This window comes from Hyperolius riggenbachi, chromosome 8 (genome assembly GCF_040937935.1).
Source record: "Hyperolius riggenbachi isolate aHypRig1 chromosome 8, aHypRig1.pri, whole genome shotgun sequence".
NCBI lineage: Eukaryota > Metazoa > Chordata > Amphibia > Anura > Hyperoliidae > Hyperolius > Hyperolius riggenbachi.
In genome coordinates, this window is record NC_090653.1 from 227,761,838 (window position 1) to 227,776,207 (window position 14,370).

General features: G+C 43.6%; 1 protein-coding gene across 3 annotated transcripts in view; it reads left to right on the forward strand.

Annotated features, from left to right (window-relative positions):
• Positions 1 to 11,826, forward strand: part of IRAK1 (interleukin 1 receptor associated kinase 1) — a 191,264-nt gene extending 179,438 nt beyond the window's left edge. For all 3 annotated transcript variants that reach the window (XM_068248242.1, XM_068248243.1, XM_068248244.1), the window contains 2 exons: positions 3,620 to 3,745; positions 11,386 to 11,826. In XM_068248242.1, the coding sequence (XP_068104343.1) occupies positions 3,620 to 3,745; positions 11,386 to 11,441 (182 nt within the window). In that variant the 3' untranslated portion in view covers positions 11,442 to 11,826. The remainder of the gene's footprint in view (positions 1 to 3,619; positions 3,746 to 11,385) is intronic.
• The last annotated feature ends 2,544 nt before the right edge of the window (positions 11,827 to 14,370 follow it).

Genomic DNA, 14,370 nt, shown 5'->3' on the forward strand with positions numbered 1-14,370 from the left:
TGACTGTGGAGGAGGCATGGATGACTGTGGAGGAGGCATGGATGACTGTGGAGGCGGCATGGATGACTGTGGAGGCGGCATGGATGACTGTGGAGGCGGCATGGATGACTGTGGAGGCGGCATGGATGACTGTGGAGGCGGCATGGATGACTGTGGAGGCGGCATGGATGACTGTGGAGGCGGCATGGATGACTGTGGAGGCGGCATGGATGACTGTGGAGGCGGCATGGATGACTGTGGAGGCGGCATGGATGACTGTGGAGGCGGCATGGATGACTGTGGAGGCGGCATGGATGACTGTGGAGGCGGCATGGAGGACTGTGGAGGAGGCATGGAGGACTGTGGAGGAGGCATGGAGGACTGTGGAGGAGGCATGGAGGATTGTGGAGGAGGCATGGAGGATTGTGGAGGAGGCATGGAGGATTGTGGAGGAGGCATGGAGGATTGTGGAGGAGGCATGGAGGATTGTGGAGGAGGGATGGAGGATTGTGGAGGAGGGATGGAGGACTGTGGCGGAGGGATGGAGGACGGTGGCGGAGGCATGGAGGACTGTGGCGGAGGCATGGAGGACGGTGGCGGAGGCATGGAGGACGGTGGCGGAGGCATGGAGGACGGTGGCGGAGGCATGGAGGACGGTGGCGGAGGCATGGAGGACGGTGGCGGAGGCATGGATGACGGTGGCGGAGGCATGGATGACGGTGGAGGAGGCATGGATGACGGTGGAGGAGGCATGGATGACGGTGGAGGTGGCATGGAGGATTGTGGAGGAGAATGGATGATTGTGGAGGAGGCATGGATGATTGAGGAGGAAGCATGGATAACTGTGGAATGTGGTAGGAGCACATGTGGGATGAGCCAAAACAATTGTGGGAGGAGGCACGGATGATTGTGGGAGGAGGCAGGAGCGTGTGTGGAAGGAGACGGTGTCGGCCTGTTTCCCTGGTATTAAGGTAATGGGGGGATGGGAAACTGCATCCAGACACGGGAAGCTGGGTTAATGTGAGCAGGAATAGTGCTGTCATATGATCTCCAATATTCAGGACCCCTGAAGGTACAGTGAGAGTTTGAGTCATTCTTTCTGTTAGGTGGGAAGGATAGAAGGTTTTCATAAAAACAAAAATCAGATCGACCCCATTACTCTTATCTGATTGGTTAGTGGATTTTTGACCGTTAATGGGCATAACCAATCATTTCCAATCAATTACCACGATAATCAAAAATTACAGATCATCCATGGGATTGTATAGGTTAATGGCAACCTAGTCTTTCACCGTTTAGTCCTGCTGTTTAGGGAATTTAAAGAGAAAGACTCCAGTACTTATACTGTCGTTGTTTAAAAATACAAGTAATACTTGTTAACAAATATACAGTAATGGTGTTTTAGCTTTAAAATGGACCTGAACTCTTGCATAGGGCACAACAAAAACAATGAGAAATGTGTGTTTAGAGAAATAAGAGCCTGTCTAATTCCCCCTCATCTTCAGGTAATCACAAGTGTAAGTTGATCTCTTAGCCGTGTCAGCACAGAAATGTGGCAGTCCACAGCAGACAGCTAATATGTAAACACAGAATGTTAACCCTTTGTCTGCTTCCATGAAAGCAGGAAGTAGATACACTGCAGATTTATTGCAGGTATTCTGTAAGCTGTAACAAAGAAAGGCTTTTCCTTAAATGTTGTTATACTGTTGCTTCTCTTTTAGAGGTAGTAGAGTGTTGTACCGTGTTAACCATCAGTAAAAGCAATGGGACTGTAGGCAATATTTTCCTTGCTATAACAGCTATTTAAACCAAATACAATAATGACACAAGACATTCCAGGCTGGCATTTTAAGGCCGTGACCATCTTTATTGGTTTAACCAAATCTTTATTGAGATCCACAAAACTTCATTAACCTCCTTAGCGGTAACCCCGTGTGTGACACGGGGTAAGCCGCCGGAGGGTGCCGCTCAGGCCCTACTGGGCCGATCTTCATAATTTTTTTTTTGCTGGACGCAGCTAGCACTTTGCTAGCTGCGCCAGCACCCCGATCGCCGCCGCCGCGCGCCCGATCGCCGCTATCCGGTGCGGCGCGCGCCCCCCCCCCCCCAGACCCCTGCGCTGCCTGGCCAATCAGTGCCAGGCAGCGCCAAGGGGTGGATCGGGTCTCCCAATGACGTCCCGACGTCGCTGACGTCGGTGACGTCATCCCGCCCCGTCGCCATGGCGACGGGGGAAGCCCTCCAGGAAATCCCGTTCTTTGAACGGGATTTCCTGATCGCCTGTCGCCGGAGGCGATCGGCGGGGCTGGGGGGATGCCGCTGAGCAGCGGCTATCATGTAGCGAGCCCTGGGCTCGCTACATGATTTAAAAAAAAAAAAAATCAAAAAAAACCTGCTGCGCTGCCCCCTGGCGGTATTTTTCATACCGCCAAGGGGGTTAAAGATAACTTTTATTGAGTAAATAACCAAAACATAACTCATTTTATATCTAAACATCACGGTTCAGAATAATTTTACTCAAGAATACTCAGTAGGACCCCAACGACAAAGCTTGTCCACACTTCTTAGCGTGACTTCACCACATAAAGATTTGACCACAACAAATCCACCGCAGAATAGGGAAAGGGTGGGCGGGGAGCTTGACCTAGACCACGCTAGGAAAAAGAAGTTTAGTTGGCTGAAACAGCCCTTTATATACACCTTACTCACCTGTGATTTGTTGCTGTAACAATGTTTCACCCAAGCAACACCTGGCAGATAATCTAACCTCCCAGTGCCGACCAATCATGACCAGTATACCTGTCTCCTCACTGCACCAACTTTTGACCAATCAGTGAAGCTGCTACCTCAGAGAGGGAAATGTGAAATCTCCTCAAACTCCCTACAAGATTGCCACAGACCCATATAGGGTCTTCTTTATGTAATACGGCCCTTTTCAGAAGTTTTGAATCAGGATGATGCCATTTATTGGCTAACTTAGAAGAAAAGCAGTAAGCTTTCGACTATGAAGCCTTGGTCAGACTGATTCCTGTATACTGACAACATTTAGAACACAGCCTTTACTGTATACACTGGACAATGTATCTCCTTTTCAATGTCCAGTGTATATAAACTGTGTTCTAAATGTTGTCAGTATACAGAAATCAGTCTGATGAAGGCTTAATAGCCAAAAACGTACTGCTTTTCTTCAGTAAATGGCATCATCCTGATTCAAATCTTCATGTTTTATCTTTTAGAGCAGAGAGGAAGTTCTGAGTTCAGGTCCGTTTTAAGGAGTTGTAGAATATGAGACTAATCTGAAAATGGGTTAAAAACAAACAAACTAAAAGATGGGAAAAATATGTCTGTAGTTTCTTTCTGAGGGCCACAGATTGCTGGGCTAACGAGATTTTACAGTCTGAGGAAATAAATGATATCTTAGTGTTTTCATTATTTTAGTGTCTTCCTGGTGTATATTATGTTGTTGGATTGCCCCGTAACACAGAGCTGACTTTTTGGGCACAGGAGATTCCTTTGCGTGACGTTTTAACGAGCCGCACAGATCAGGTAGCTCTGGGGAACTGTATATTACTGTATAAGCAGACAGTGAGCGCTCTCAGCTAGTGCTGCTGCAACCTTAACGGCATCATTCTTCTTCCAGCCATCTCTGTGCCACATCACCAGATCGTCATGAATCCAGCCAAAGAGAGAATTGTGGAGCAGCTGGCGCTTTACGACCAGGGGAAAATAAACAGCATAGAGCTGCTGTACTCTGGAAACAGTCCAGGTAACCAACATTGCAGAGGTCTTCTGGCCCTGATCTGAGCACAACTTCACAACCTATGAAAAACCTCACCTCCTATCTTATATGTGTGAATATAGAGAATCCCCACCTTTTATTCCTTTCACTGTCGTGAAAGAAAAGTTTTCTAATTGCCTAAAGTTAAAGCAATCCTGCATAACTCCCAACTGTCCTCTGTCCCTCTTTCTTCCCCCATTTGTCCCCCTTTCAGGACTGATGTACACACCTATGTAAGTATATGGGCCTGATTCACAAAGCGGTGATAACCAAGTTATCACGCCTAAAAGACTTAAGACGTGTAAACCTTTGCACCGCTGAGTTAGTACCGCTTTGTGCTGGTGATCGCGCATTTCTGCACGCAGCGCCCATAGGGTTTAAGGGGCACATCGCGAGTTTCTTCTTATCACGCCTAAACTGAGTTTAGGCATGATAAAGGGCTTTTCACTGGCGTGCAAACAGTTTGCACTGCTTTGTGAATCAGGCCCATGTATTTTTTTTTACAGAAATATGTCTATAAACTTTATTCCCATAAATTATATTTATTACTTTCAAATGCTAAAATGAAGAAAAACTAATGATGGCAGAAATGACCACTGTGGTTTGAATGATAAAACTAAATTTTTTTGGTTCTGAGTTCTTTGTGATAAGCATGGGGAGGGATGTGGTGGGACGTCATTAGGGGCGTGGCAGGGGTGTGTCTTAAAGTGTCCCTTTTATTTATCTCAAAAAGTTGGGAGGTATGATCCTGTAGAGCAGTGTTCCCCAACCCTGTCCTCAAGGCCCACCAACAGTGCATGTTTTGTGGAAATCCACACAGGTAGTTAATCAGCTCTGCTGAGAGACTAATTACCCCACCTGTGCATGTTTTTGGTTTCCTGCAAAACATGTACTGTTGGTGGGCCTTGAGGACAGGGTTGGGGAACTCTGCTGTAGAGTTCAATTAACTACTTAAAGACCGCCTCACGCCCGGCGGATCGTTCAGAAACAGCCTTATCAGTCTGCCGACAGACTGTACACACGCTGTACTGTCTGCTGAAAACACACCCAGCGGGAGGTGCCGACGGACCCGTGGTTGGCTTCAGTCACACGTGTGTACGAGCCAAACTCTTGCCTTATTATCTCCAGCATGATCTTAGTGAATTGAGGCCATTGTCTGGGAAGAACTACCTGCTATTATCTTCAAATCCTAATTTTTGCAGCACAAATGGGCACAAATGTAAAACTAACTAAACATGATGAAATTTTTATTTGTGCTGATTGTAGGAGGGGGGGGGGGGCAGCTTCACGTAACCACTTGTACTTGAGTGACAGTCACCCTCACTGCTGAGGTGGTTGAAGCAAATCTGTAACAATTTAAAAAAAAATTAGGAAAAAAAAAAAATATACTTCCCTATGTGAGCTCCCTTCACTGCTTTCTCAACTGGCACCTTCCATAGCCTAAACATCACTTGTGTGCATGGCTGCAATGACATCATGCTAAATACGGTAATAGACAGGGGATGGCCACAGTGGCGTAGCTAAGGAGCTGTGGGCCCCGATACAAGTTTTACAATGGGGCCCCCCAAGCACTCTATACATAAAAATTTATACGGCGCACCAAAATCTGCCAATGGCAACTACAGTGTCAGAGGTGCAAGAAGGGGATGGGGAACAGTTTGTTAATGATTACCACGATTCAAAGTATCTACAGAAGTCATTATTATGAGCATAGGACCAATAGAGAGCTAATTCTGTAGTTAAGGGAGGGCCCTTCAGGGCCCCTCTGGCCCAAGGGCCCCGATGCGGTCGCTACCTCTGCACCCCCTATTGCTACGCCTCTGGATGGCCAAGCCACGCTGCACTTTTCCAGGTTTCCTGCTGCAATGCAGAGGAAGGGAGCATGGTCATGTTGGGAGAGGTTGAGCCAGGAGGCAAATGATGTGCTTCCCTTTTTTGGCCATATTAACGATAATTGCATTAGCGTCTATGGCGGCGCCATTTTCGTGCACTAGCCGCCGTCGCCCTTTTTTCCTGCAACCATTTGACATGTATGAGCTAATAGATCATCCTAAAGCCTCATGCCCACACTAGATAATCCTCAGCACAGACGATCACTGCCTTTAAACTGCCTCAGGCAAGAACTTTACCCTGTAAACAGCTACCTCATGACTTCACTTTCCTATCTCCCCACTGCTATCGCTAAACGACCAACAACTGACATTATCTTATGTGTTTTTGGCTGCAGGATTCTACTTACCCATTTGCTATCTGTCCACTTTCCTTTGCTTGGCATTGAACCGCACATGCTGTTTGGCTACAGCTAAATAGCATGTCTGTAAAGTGCTCGTTCCCAGAACTGTTGCTTTAACGACTGACTGTCGATCAAGAAGGGGAGAAATGATTGAGCTCTATATGAGGCTTAATGCCTGATTACCCAGTAAGGAAAGTAAACCAACCTTAATTTGCTTAGCACTGCTGAGGACACAATTTCCATTCCACCTTCATATTTCTTCCTAGCTAGGAACCTAACCATTTCAGCCCGCAGGGATTTTTCACTTTATGCATCAGAGCAATTTTCACCTCCCATTCATTCGCTAATAACGTTATGACTTCTTAACACAATTTATTGATCTATATCTTGTTTTTCCGCCACTAATTAGGATTTCTTTGGGTGGTACATTTTGCTAAGAATTATTTTTTTTAGAAATTCATTTTAACAATATTAATAAGAAAAAAATTGAAAAAATTCATTATTTCTCAGTCTTCGTCCATTATAGCTTTAAAATAATCCACGCTACCATAATTAAAACCTATGTATTTTACTTGCCCGTTTATCTCGGTTATGACACCATTTAAATTTTGTCCCTATTACAATGTATGGCGCCAATATTTTATTTGGAAATAATGGTGCATTTTTTTTCGTTTTGCGTCCATCACTATTTACAAGCTTATAATTTAAAAAATGTTTGTAGTATACCCCCTTCAAATGCATATTTAAAAAGTTCAGACCCTTAGTTAACTATTTGTTGTTGTTTTTTTTTTATTGTAATTTTTTTTCCATAAAAAAATGTTATTTGGGTAATATTTTGGTGTGGGAAATAAACAGTTAATTTTTAATGTTCTTATATGTGTACATTGTAATGTAAAAAATATGTAGATGTAGTTTTACTATTTAGCCACAAGATGGCCACCTTGAGGTTTTTTTTTTCTCCTTGTGCTTCTCGCTAACCCGGAAGCACAAGGAGGATGCGGAAAATTTTATTTGCAGAAAGATTGAAGCCTCTAGTAAGAGCGCTTCGGTTTTCCTGCTGGGGACACGGATCGGTGATTGGGAGCCATGTTCCAAGTTCACTGATCCCAGGGCTACCGGGGGACAGCACGGGGGCACGCCCGCGATTGCGCGCAGGAGCGCGGCACCGCAGCAGAGCAGCCGCCTGGACGTGAGCATCACGTCCGGGAGGCAGAAATGGTTAAAGAGGAACTGTAGTGAAAATAATTAATAAAATTGCTTATCTTTTAACAATATTCACTTAGGCCTCGTTCACATTACACACGTTGCCATCTGTATTTCGCCAATGAATGTAGGAGGCAGACACGCACAAACATCAGAAGTGCATAGACTGCACTTACGAATGCATGCTGCAAGCATTTTTTTGTCAAAATGTGCGGCTGACCCAATCACTGCAGTGAATGGGATCAGCCACGCAACGCATGCAAACGCAGATGGCGTGCGATAGTACGCGTTGCACTCCGATCGCACAGCAGTCTGCGTGTGATGATGTGAATAAGGCCTTAGGGCCTGTCTCGTCAGTTTTTCTGTGCATTTTCTGCACAGGAAAACTGCAACCAATGTTAATCAATGGGCTAGTTCGCACTTAATGCATTTTTCACATGCAGAAAAACAATTGACAGCGACGCAAAACTCAGACAACTTGTGCAGAAAAATTGATGCACAGAAGAACTGACTAGTGGAGCCAGGCCCTAAGAAATGATTTAGTCAGTGCTTGCACATTGTAAAATCTTTCTTCTCCCTGATTTACATTCTGAAATGTATCCCTGGTGGTGACATCTTTACTTCTGCCGGGTGATCTGTACAGAATGTTCATTATTGAGAGTTCTATGCACAGAGGGAGGTATCGCTTGCTTCACAGTTGGAAACAGCCGTTATTTCCCACAATGCAACGAGGTTCACAGACAGCAAACTGTCAGGACCATGGTCATGACCTCACACTGTGGGAGGGGTTTCATCACTATATCAGCCATATAGACCTCCCTGATGATCTATTCAAGAAAAGGTAAAGATTTCTCATGGGAAAGGGGGAATCGGCTACTGATTGAGATGAATTTCAATCCTGGGTAAAGTTCCTCTTTACATGCAGATTTTGGAGAGTGAGCTTCTGCTGTCTGTACAGTTGGCCCTGACACAGGTCACTTCCTCTGAATGTATTTACTTTTCCTGCAGCTTCTGCCAGTAGGATGCTTCCTGCTCTTCCTCTCTCCTCTCCACACTCAGTAGGAAAATACAAATTGCTCAACACAGGGCGGAAAGACATGTCTGTACAGTGTTCGCTAGTAAACAGTCACCTGAACCCATCACAGAAGTTTAGATGACAAGCAAATAGATGCCTGCTCAGTAACTAATCTGATTCCTTTCAGTGGATTGAGGCATGTAGAAGGAGCAGCAGTGACTGGTGTACAGAGAGGAGCCTCTGTGCAGACTGCGGCATGTACAGTACATAATACAAGACGCTGCTGTGCTGTGTGTCCAGTTATGAGAGCCTAATCTATTTAGAAATAATAGAGGCGCTGTGCTTTATACACACACTTCTAAGTTACTCCTGTTGTATTTTTGCCTGTGGAAGCGGACTTGAGACCTGTGAAACAAGTTGCATATTTTTTTGGAGTAAGAATTGAAACTTTTATCATATAGAATTGTTGTTTGTCCTGGGGAGGTAAGTCCACCCTTATCCCTATCTTATTTTGTTTTAAATTTATATTTTATCCTGTTGGCGCCTCTGTTACTTCTGTACATTATTGTGATCCACCTGGTGGATGGGTGTGCACACCCTTGTTTCCTTCTACGGAGAGCGACTTCTTAATCTGAGTGGGGACGGGTCTCATATCCCTTCATGTGCATATAGTGGTTGCCTGAACTTTGGCAATCCACACTTGTAAGTACGGTATATTTCAATTTGCTGCTACAATTTATCCACCATCATCAATAATACACTACTGGGGGCTCTCGATTTTTATTCAGGGCAGGTTCTAGACTTTTTGCTTGTAAGGATATAAAATTTGTATCTGCGCCATATAATAACTGTCCATAACATATAACTCATACTTACCAACATTTTGAAATGAGAAAGCGGGACACTTAGGCCACACCCCTGACACACCCCCAACCAAACCCCTGACACACCCCTAGTCAAGAATACATTTATGATTTTTTTTTTATTAAAACCGCAATGGTCCTTTAACGTTTTTAAAAAAAAAATAGCCAATATAACCTGCCCATGGGTGGGGAGGAGAGTGTCCTTGGAGAGGAGGCAGATAAAATGATCGAGGCGCCAGCCATGCGGATGTGGTGTATGTGATGCGGGTCCGGCATCATATTTCTCCCTCCGAATGTGCCCCCCAGTGTCCCCCTGTTTGCAGAGTAAAGTGCGCAGTGGAGCAGGCTGTCATCTTACCATTGATCCACGTGTACCGGCATCTGGCTCTTCTCTGCTTCCTGTGATGTCACAGGAAGTAGAGTGAAGCCAGATGCCGGTACGCGAGGATCAATGGTAAGACAGCCTGCTCCGCTGTGCACTTTATTCTGCAAACAGAGGGACACTGGGGGGCACATTCGGAGGGAGGGAGAAATATGATGCCGGACACGCATCCCATACACCACATCCACGTGGCTGGCACCTCGATCATTTTTTTTTCACGATATAGTCTGTCCAGAGTGATCGACTGCAAATCAGCATGGGGGCCACCCACTGCATCCATTTCTAGCAGATTCAATTACAGTGAACAAATTTGCTGGATATCTATGGGAAAAATCAATGTGTATGGCCACCTTTTGAATGCTTTTCCTTAAAGGGTACCCGAGGTGACATGAGAGAGATATGTGTATGTACAGTGCCTAGCACACAGATAACTATGCTGTGTTCCTTTTTTTCTTTCTCTGCCTGAAAGAGTTAAACATCAGGTATGTAAATGGCAGTTCCTGTCTGAGTCAGGACTGGGTCAGACTACAGTGTGACCCTCACTAATAAGAAATTAAAACTATAAAAAACTTTCCTAGCAGAAAATGGCTTCTGAGAGCAGGAAAGAGATAGAAAGGGTCAGTAGTTCATAGATTTTAGTTCTGGCATACTTCAATGAATGTGTCATTGAGCAAAATACGGTCGCTGCATATGGTGGGGATGCGGCCACGGACTTTTTTTGAGCTCCACCCACCGTATGGAGCAACCGCAGATTCCCCATTCCGACTCGGAAGTTTCAGCACCCGCCCTATAAAACGACACCCGGCGTATAAGATGACCCCTGACTTTCGAGAAGATTTTCCTGGGTTGAAAAGTAGTCTTATATGCCAGAGTAAAAACTTAAAAAGTAGATTTAAATATAAAATAAAACTGTGGAATATCTTAAGTCATTTTGAGGAGAAGGAGGATAGATACAATTGTTTATTTCAGGGGTAGGGAACTTATGGCTTGGGAGCCAGAAGTGGCTCTTTTGATGTCTACATCTGGCTACCATACAAATCAGCAGCAGTTGGGTCACTAAGCTACACTGCTCAACAAGCCCAAACATGGTACAAGTTTTCATTTTTTTATTTTTATTAGGTAATTAAGTTCGATTATTCCGTTAGATCGAATATAAAGCTTTTTCCAACATGTCTGATTGGATTTTTATAGAAAAAAACTGGATAATCCTTGTTTTTTCTTGATTGAAAAAAATTATTTTCAACTTTTATTCGATTCGATCATTTTGGTAAAAAAAAAACAGGGAAATCGAAGGTTTTTATTATACCGTGTAGGGATACCATCAGTGTGGCAGCGCAAGTAAAATTTTAAAATTAGGAACACTACTGCTGTAGCATGCACTACTAACTTACTCGCGCTCTCCCAAAAGGAACGGCTGCTCCAATTGTCCCACCCTGGACCCTGTCAGGTTCAGTGACTTTGTAGGATGAGATCCTCAAGTGACAGGCAGCCTATTGGGCCAATGTCCGGGGATCTCATCCTACAAAGTGAATCAACCGCCATGTCCGCTAGCTAATTGTACAAGCTGTTAGTCGGTATTTCTCCTGTCTGGCTCTCTGGGAAATTGCTGATACGCAAGAGAAGCTGAAGACGTGTCTGACACTTCCGCTGCCCAGTGGATCAACTGTATACACATCTCCATGGCAACAAAGACATAAGCCCTACTGTCCCAGTTTGAAACCTATTGTATGGCTCTCACGGAATTACATTTTAAATTATGTGGCATTTTATGGCCCTCTCAGACAAAAAGGTTCCTGACCCCTGATTTATTTCTTTAGTTTATTTTCACCTCTGGTGTCCTTTAAAAATTTGTACATAAAATAAGAACATTTTGCATATGTCAGGGGGCAGTATAATTAATCTGTTTTTTTTTTTTTCTTTTAATACCCTTAGGAGACTGTTTAGGGCCCCATAGATGCCCAGAAGAAAGCGAAGACTCTCCAAGTTAGCCACTCGGCAAGCCCACGTTTGGCGATAGAAAACATATATACTATATACTACTCTGGCTCAAAGTTCTCATTCTACATATAGAACCTCTAGCTTGCTGTTAGTATTTTGCTTTGGGAAAGCAGAATAGACTGGCAGGATGAAGTGACGTATTTGTGCACACTAGAAGTGTTCTATTGCACAGCTAGACCACACAAACAGTATTCTATGTCCAGTGGAAGCACAAAGGGCTTGCCTAGTTCGTATTATGTAAAACTGGGCTCCTCTGGGTGTCCCCAGATACCTGTGTCGCTGTATGGCAAGCTAGCACCAAATTGTGTTTAATAATAGAGGAGAGTGTATTAATATTTATTGCTCCTGTTTTAAATAAATTAAATTTTTATGGTTGATGTCTTGTGGTCTCCTGGGTTTGTTGGTTGGGGAATGGCAAAGATCTGCTAATCACAACGTGAAATGTGCTTCCCCATAATGCCCATTGCGGTTGTCTGATTTTTGCTTTTAGTTGACCAGTTTGCAGCTGAAAGTAAGTGGAATCTGGATCTGATTGGTTACTTTAGGAAAGGCTAAAGTTTTGCAACTTGTGCCAAAAAGTATGCCTAGGTCAGTAGGTGGTGAATGACCGCTTATATACAGTTGGCAAATTTTAAACCCTGGAGAATATGTATAATGAAAATGTAAGGTTTCGTTCCAGTAAAAATATTTTATTTTAATAACAATAATTTATAATAATTAATTTTAATATTATTTATTTTAATATTGTCTGTATCAGATTTAGAATTATTTCCCCTCACTTCCTGTTCCTGAGAGCACATCATCATAAACAGGAAGTGATTGAAAAGTCTGCCAGAAATGATTGAAATGTCTGCCATTGGAAGCCAAATGCCAATAATGTGATGGAAGTTTTAAAGCATCGTACACAACTACCGAAGACTGTTGCCCAGCAAGAATCAGGACTCCATCCTTTGGGCAACAGTTTGGAGCCTTGCAGGTAGTGACGCATTTTGTTGCTATGGAGTGGGTACACCACAAAGTGGCACAAAGCAGATGAAGCAAGTATCCGAACAACGACTTAGGCCTGCGCTCGGATGAGACCATTTGAATGGCAGATTGCTTGTGATGACTTCCGAGTCAGTAAGATGTATTGATCCTCTTCGCAGCACTACAGCTTCACTGGCTTACTGCTATAACACACTGATACCATGGGATCCCGGCATGCATACGCAGCAGTTATTACTATACATTTATACAGCACAAACATTTTCTACAGTCCATAGTCATGTCACTAATTATCCTGCAAAGGAGCTAACATTCTAATACCTAGTATCTGATTTCCAATTCAGCACCACTTGATTCGGAAGCCAGACAAGCACTCAGCACTGAACAGAAGTATGGGGTGTGTTTCATTTAACCCTAATGCTTCCTCCTTCCTTCAGGGCCCTTTCACACTGGCGAGGTGCGTTGTGGCAATTTACCACACTGCTACCACAGGGCAATGAAAGTCTATGGACGCTTTCATATTACGTGCGTGCAGTGTGGTGCTCCATCTCACATGCTTCCAAAACGGCGGTTAGCGCGCGTATCTGCGTCGACGTGCGGCAGACCGGAAGTCCTGTAAGTCTATGGGGATTCAACGATTTGAAAAATGTTGGCGGCGGTGGTGCTGCGACATTGAGATGCGAATGCGCGGAAGCATATTTTTACAATACGCTTCCGTGCACTTCCATATACCCAAACCAGGAAGTGACCACAACCGCACATCACTTCCTGTTTGGCCAGATGGCAGAAGGGGAATACCGCATAGTAACGCGGTATTCCCCGAAGGCCTGTTTTTGGTGGTGCTGTCGCCGCACCGCTGACACCAATATTCAGTGAGAAGCTGGCCTCAAAGGAGGAAGTATCTGAGTTAAATGAAATGCAACGTATCCTGCTGTTTGGTGCAAATGAAGAGAAAGATCTGCACCACCTTCAGAAAAGCTTAGTCTATTTTATTGGAAAAAGACATACACAAGTTTAAAAAGAACTTTAAGGCAGGATAGTCCACTGTTTCGGGCTCCTGCCCATCTTCATGCTGCCTAGTTCTGAAGTAACATACAAAAACACCAACATATATACAGAGAAACAACCAATCACTGAGTATATACTAATTAGAGGACCTGATGGGAAACAGCCTATTTAACCACTTAACATCTCAGTCGTTTTCAGCTTATGCATCCGAGCAATGTTCACCTCCCATTCATTAGCCTATAACTTTATCACTACTTATCACAATGAACTGATCTATATCTTGTTTTTTCCGCCACCAATTAGGCTTTCTTTGGGGGGTACATTTTGCTAAGAGCTACTTTATTGTAAATGCATTTTAACAGGAAGAATAAGAAAAAAAATGAAAAAATTCATTATTTGTCAGTTTTCGGCCATTATAGTTTTAAAATAATACATGCCTCCATAATTAAAACCCACGTATTGTTATTGCCCATTTGTCACGGTTATTTCACCATTTAAATTATGTCCCTATCACAATGTATCGCGACAATATTTTATTTGGAAATAAAAGAGCATTTTTTCCGTTTTGCATACATCACTATTTACAAGCTTATAAAAAAAAAATAGAGAGAAATATTTTATCTTTACATAGATATTTAAAAAGTTTAGACCCTTAGGTAAATATTTATGTGTTTTTGTTTTTTTTTTATAGTAATGTTTTTTTTTTTTTTTTTTTTTTTATTAAACATTTTGTGGGCATTTTTGGGAGGGTGGGATATAAAAGTGTTTTATTTGGGGAAATATTGGTGTATTGTAATGTTTTTGGGCATTTACTTGTAGTTTTACTTTTTGGCCACAAGATGGCAATCTCGATTTTTTTTTACATGACGTCACTCTAAGCGTACAATGTACGCTTAGAGGGACACAGCTTCAGAAAGAGCGAAGCTT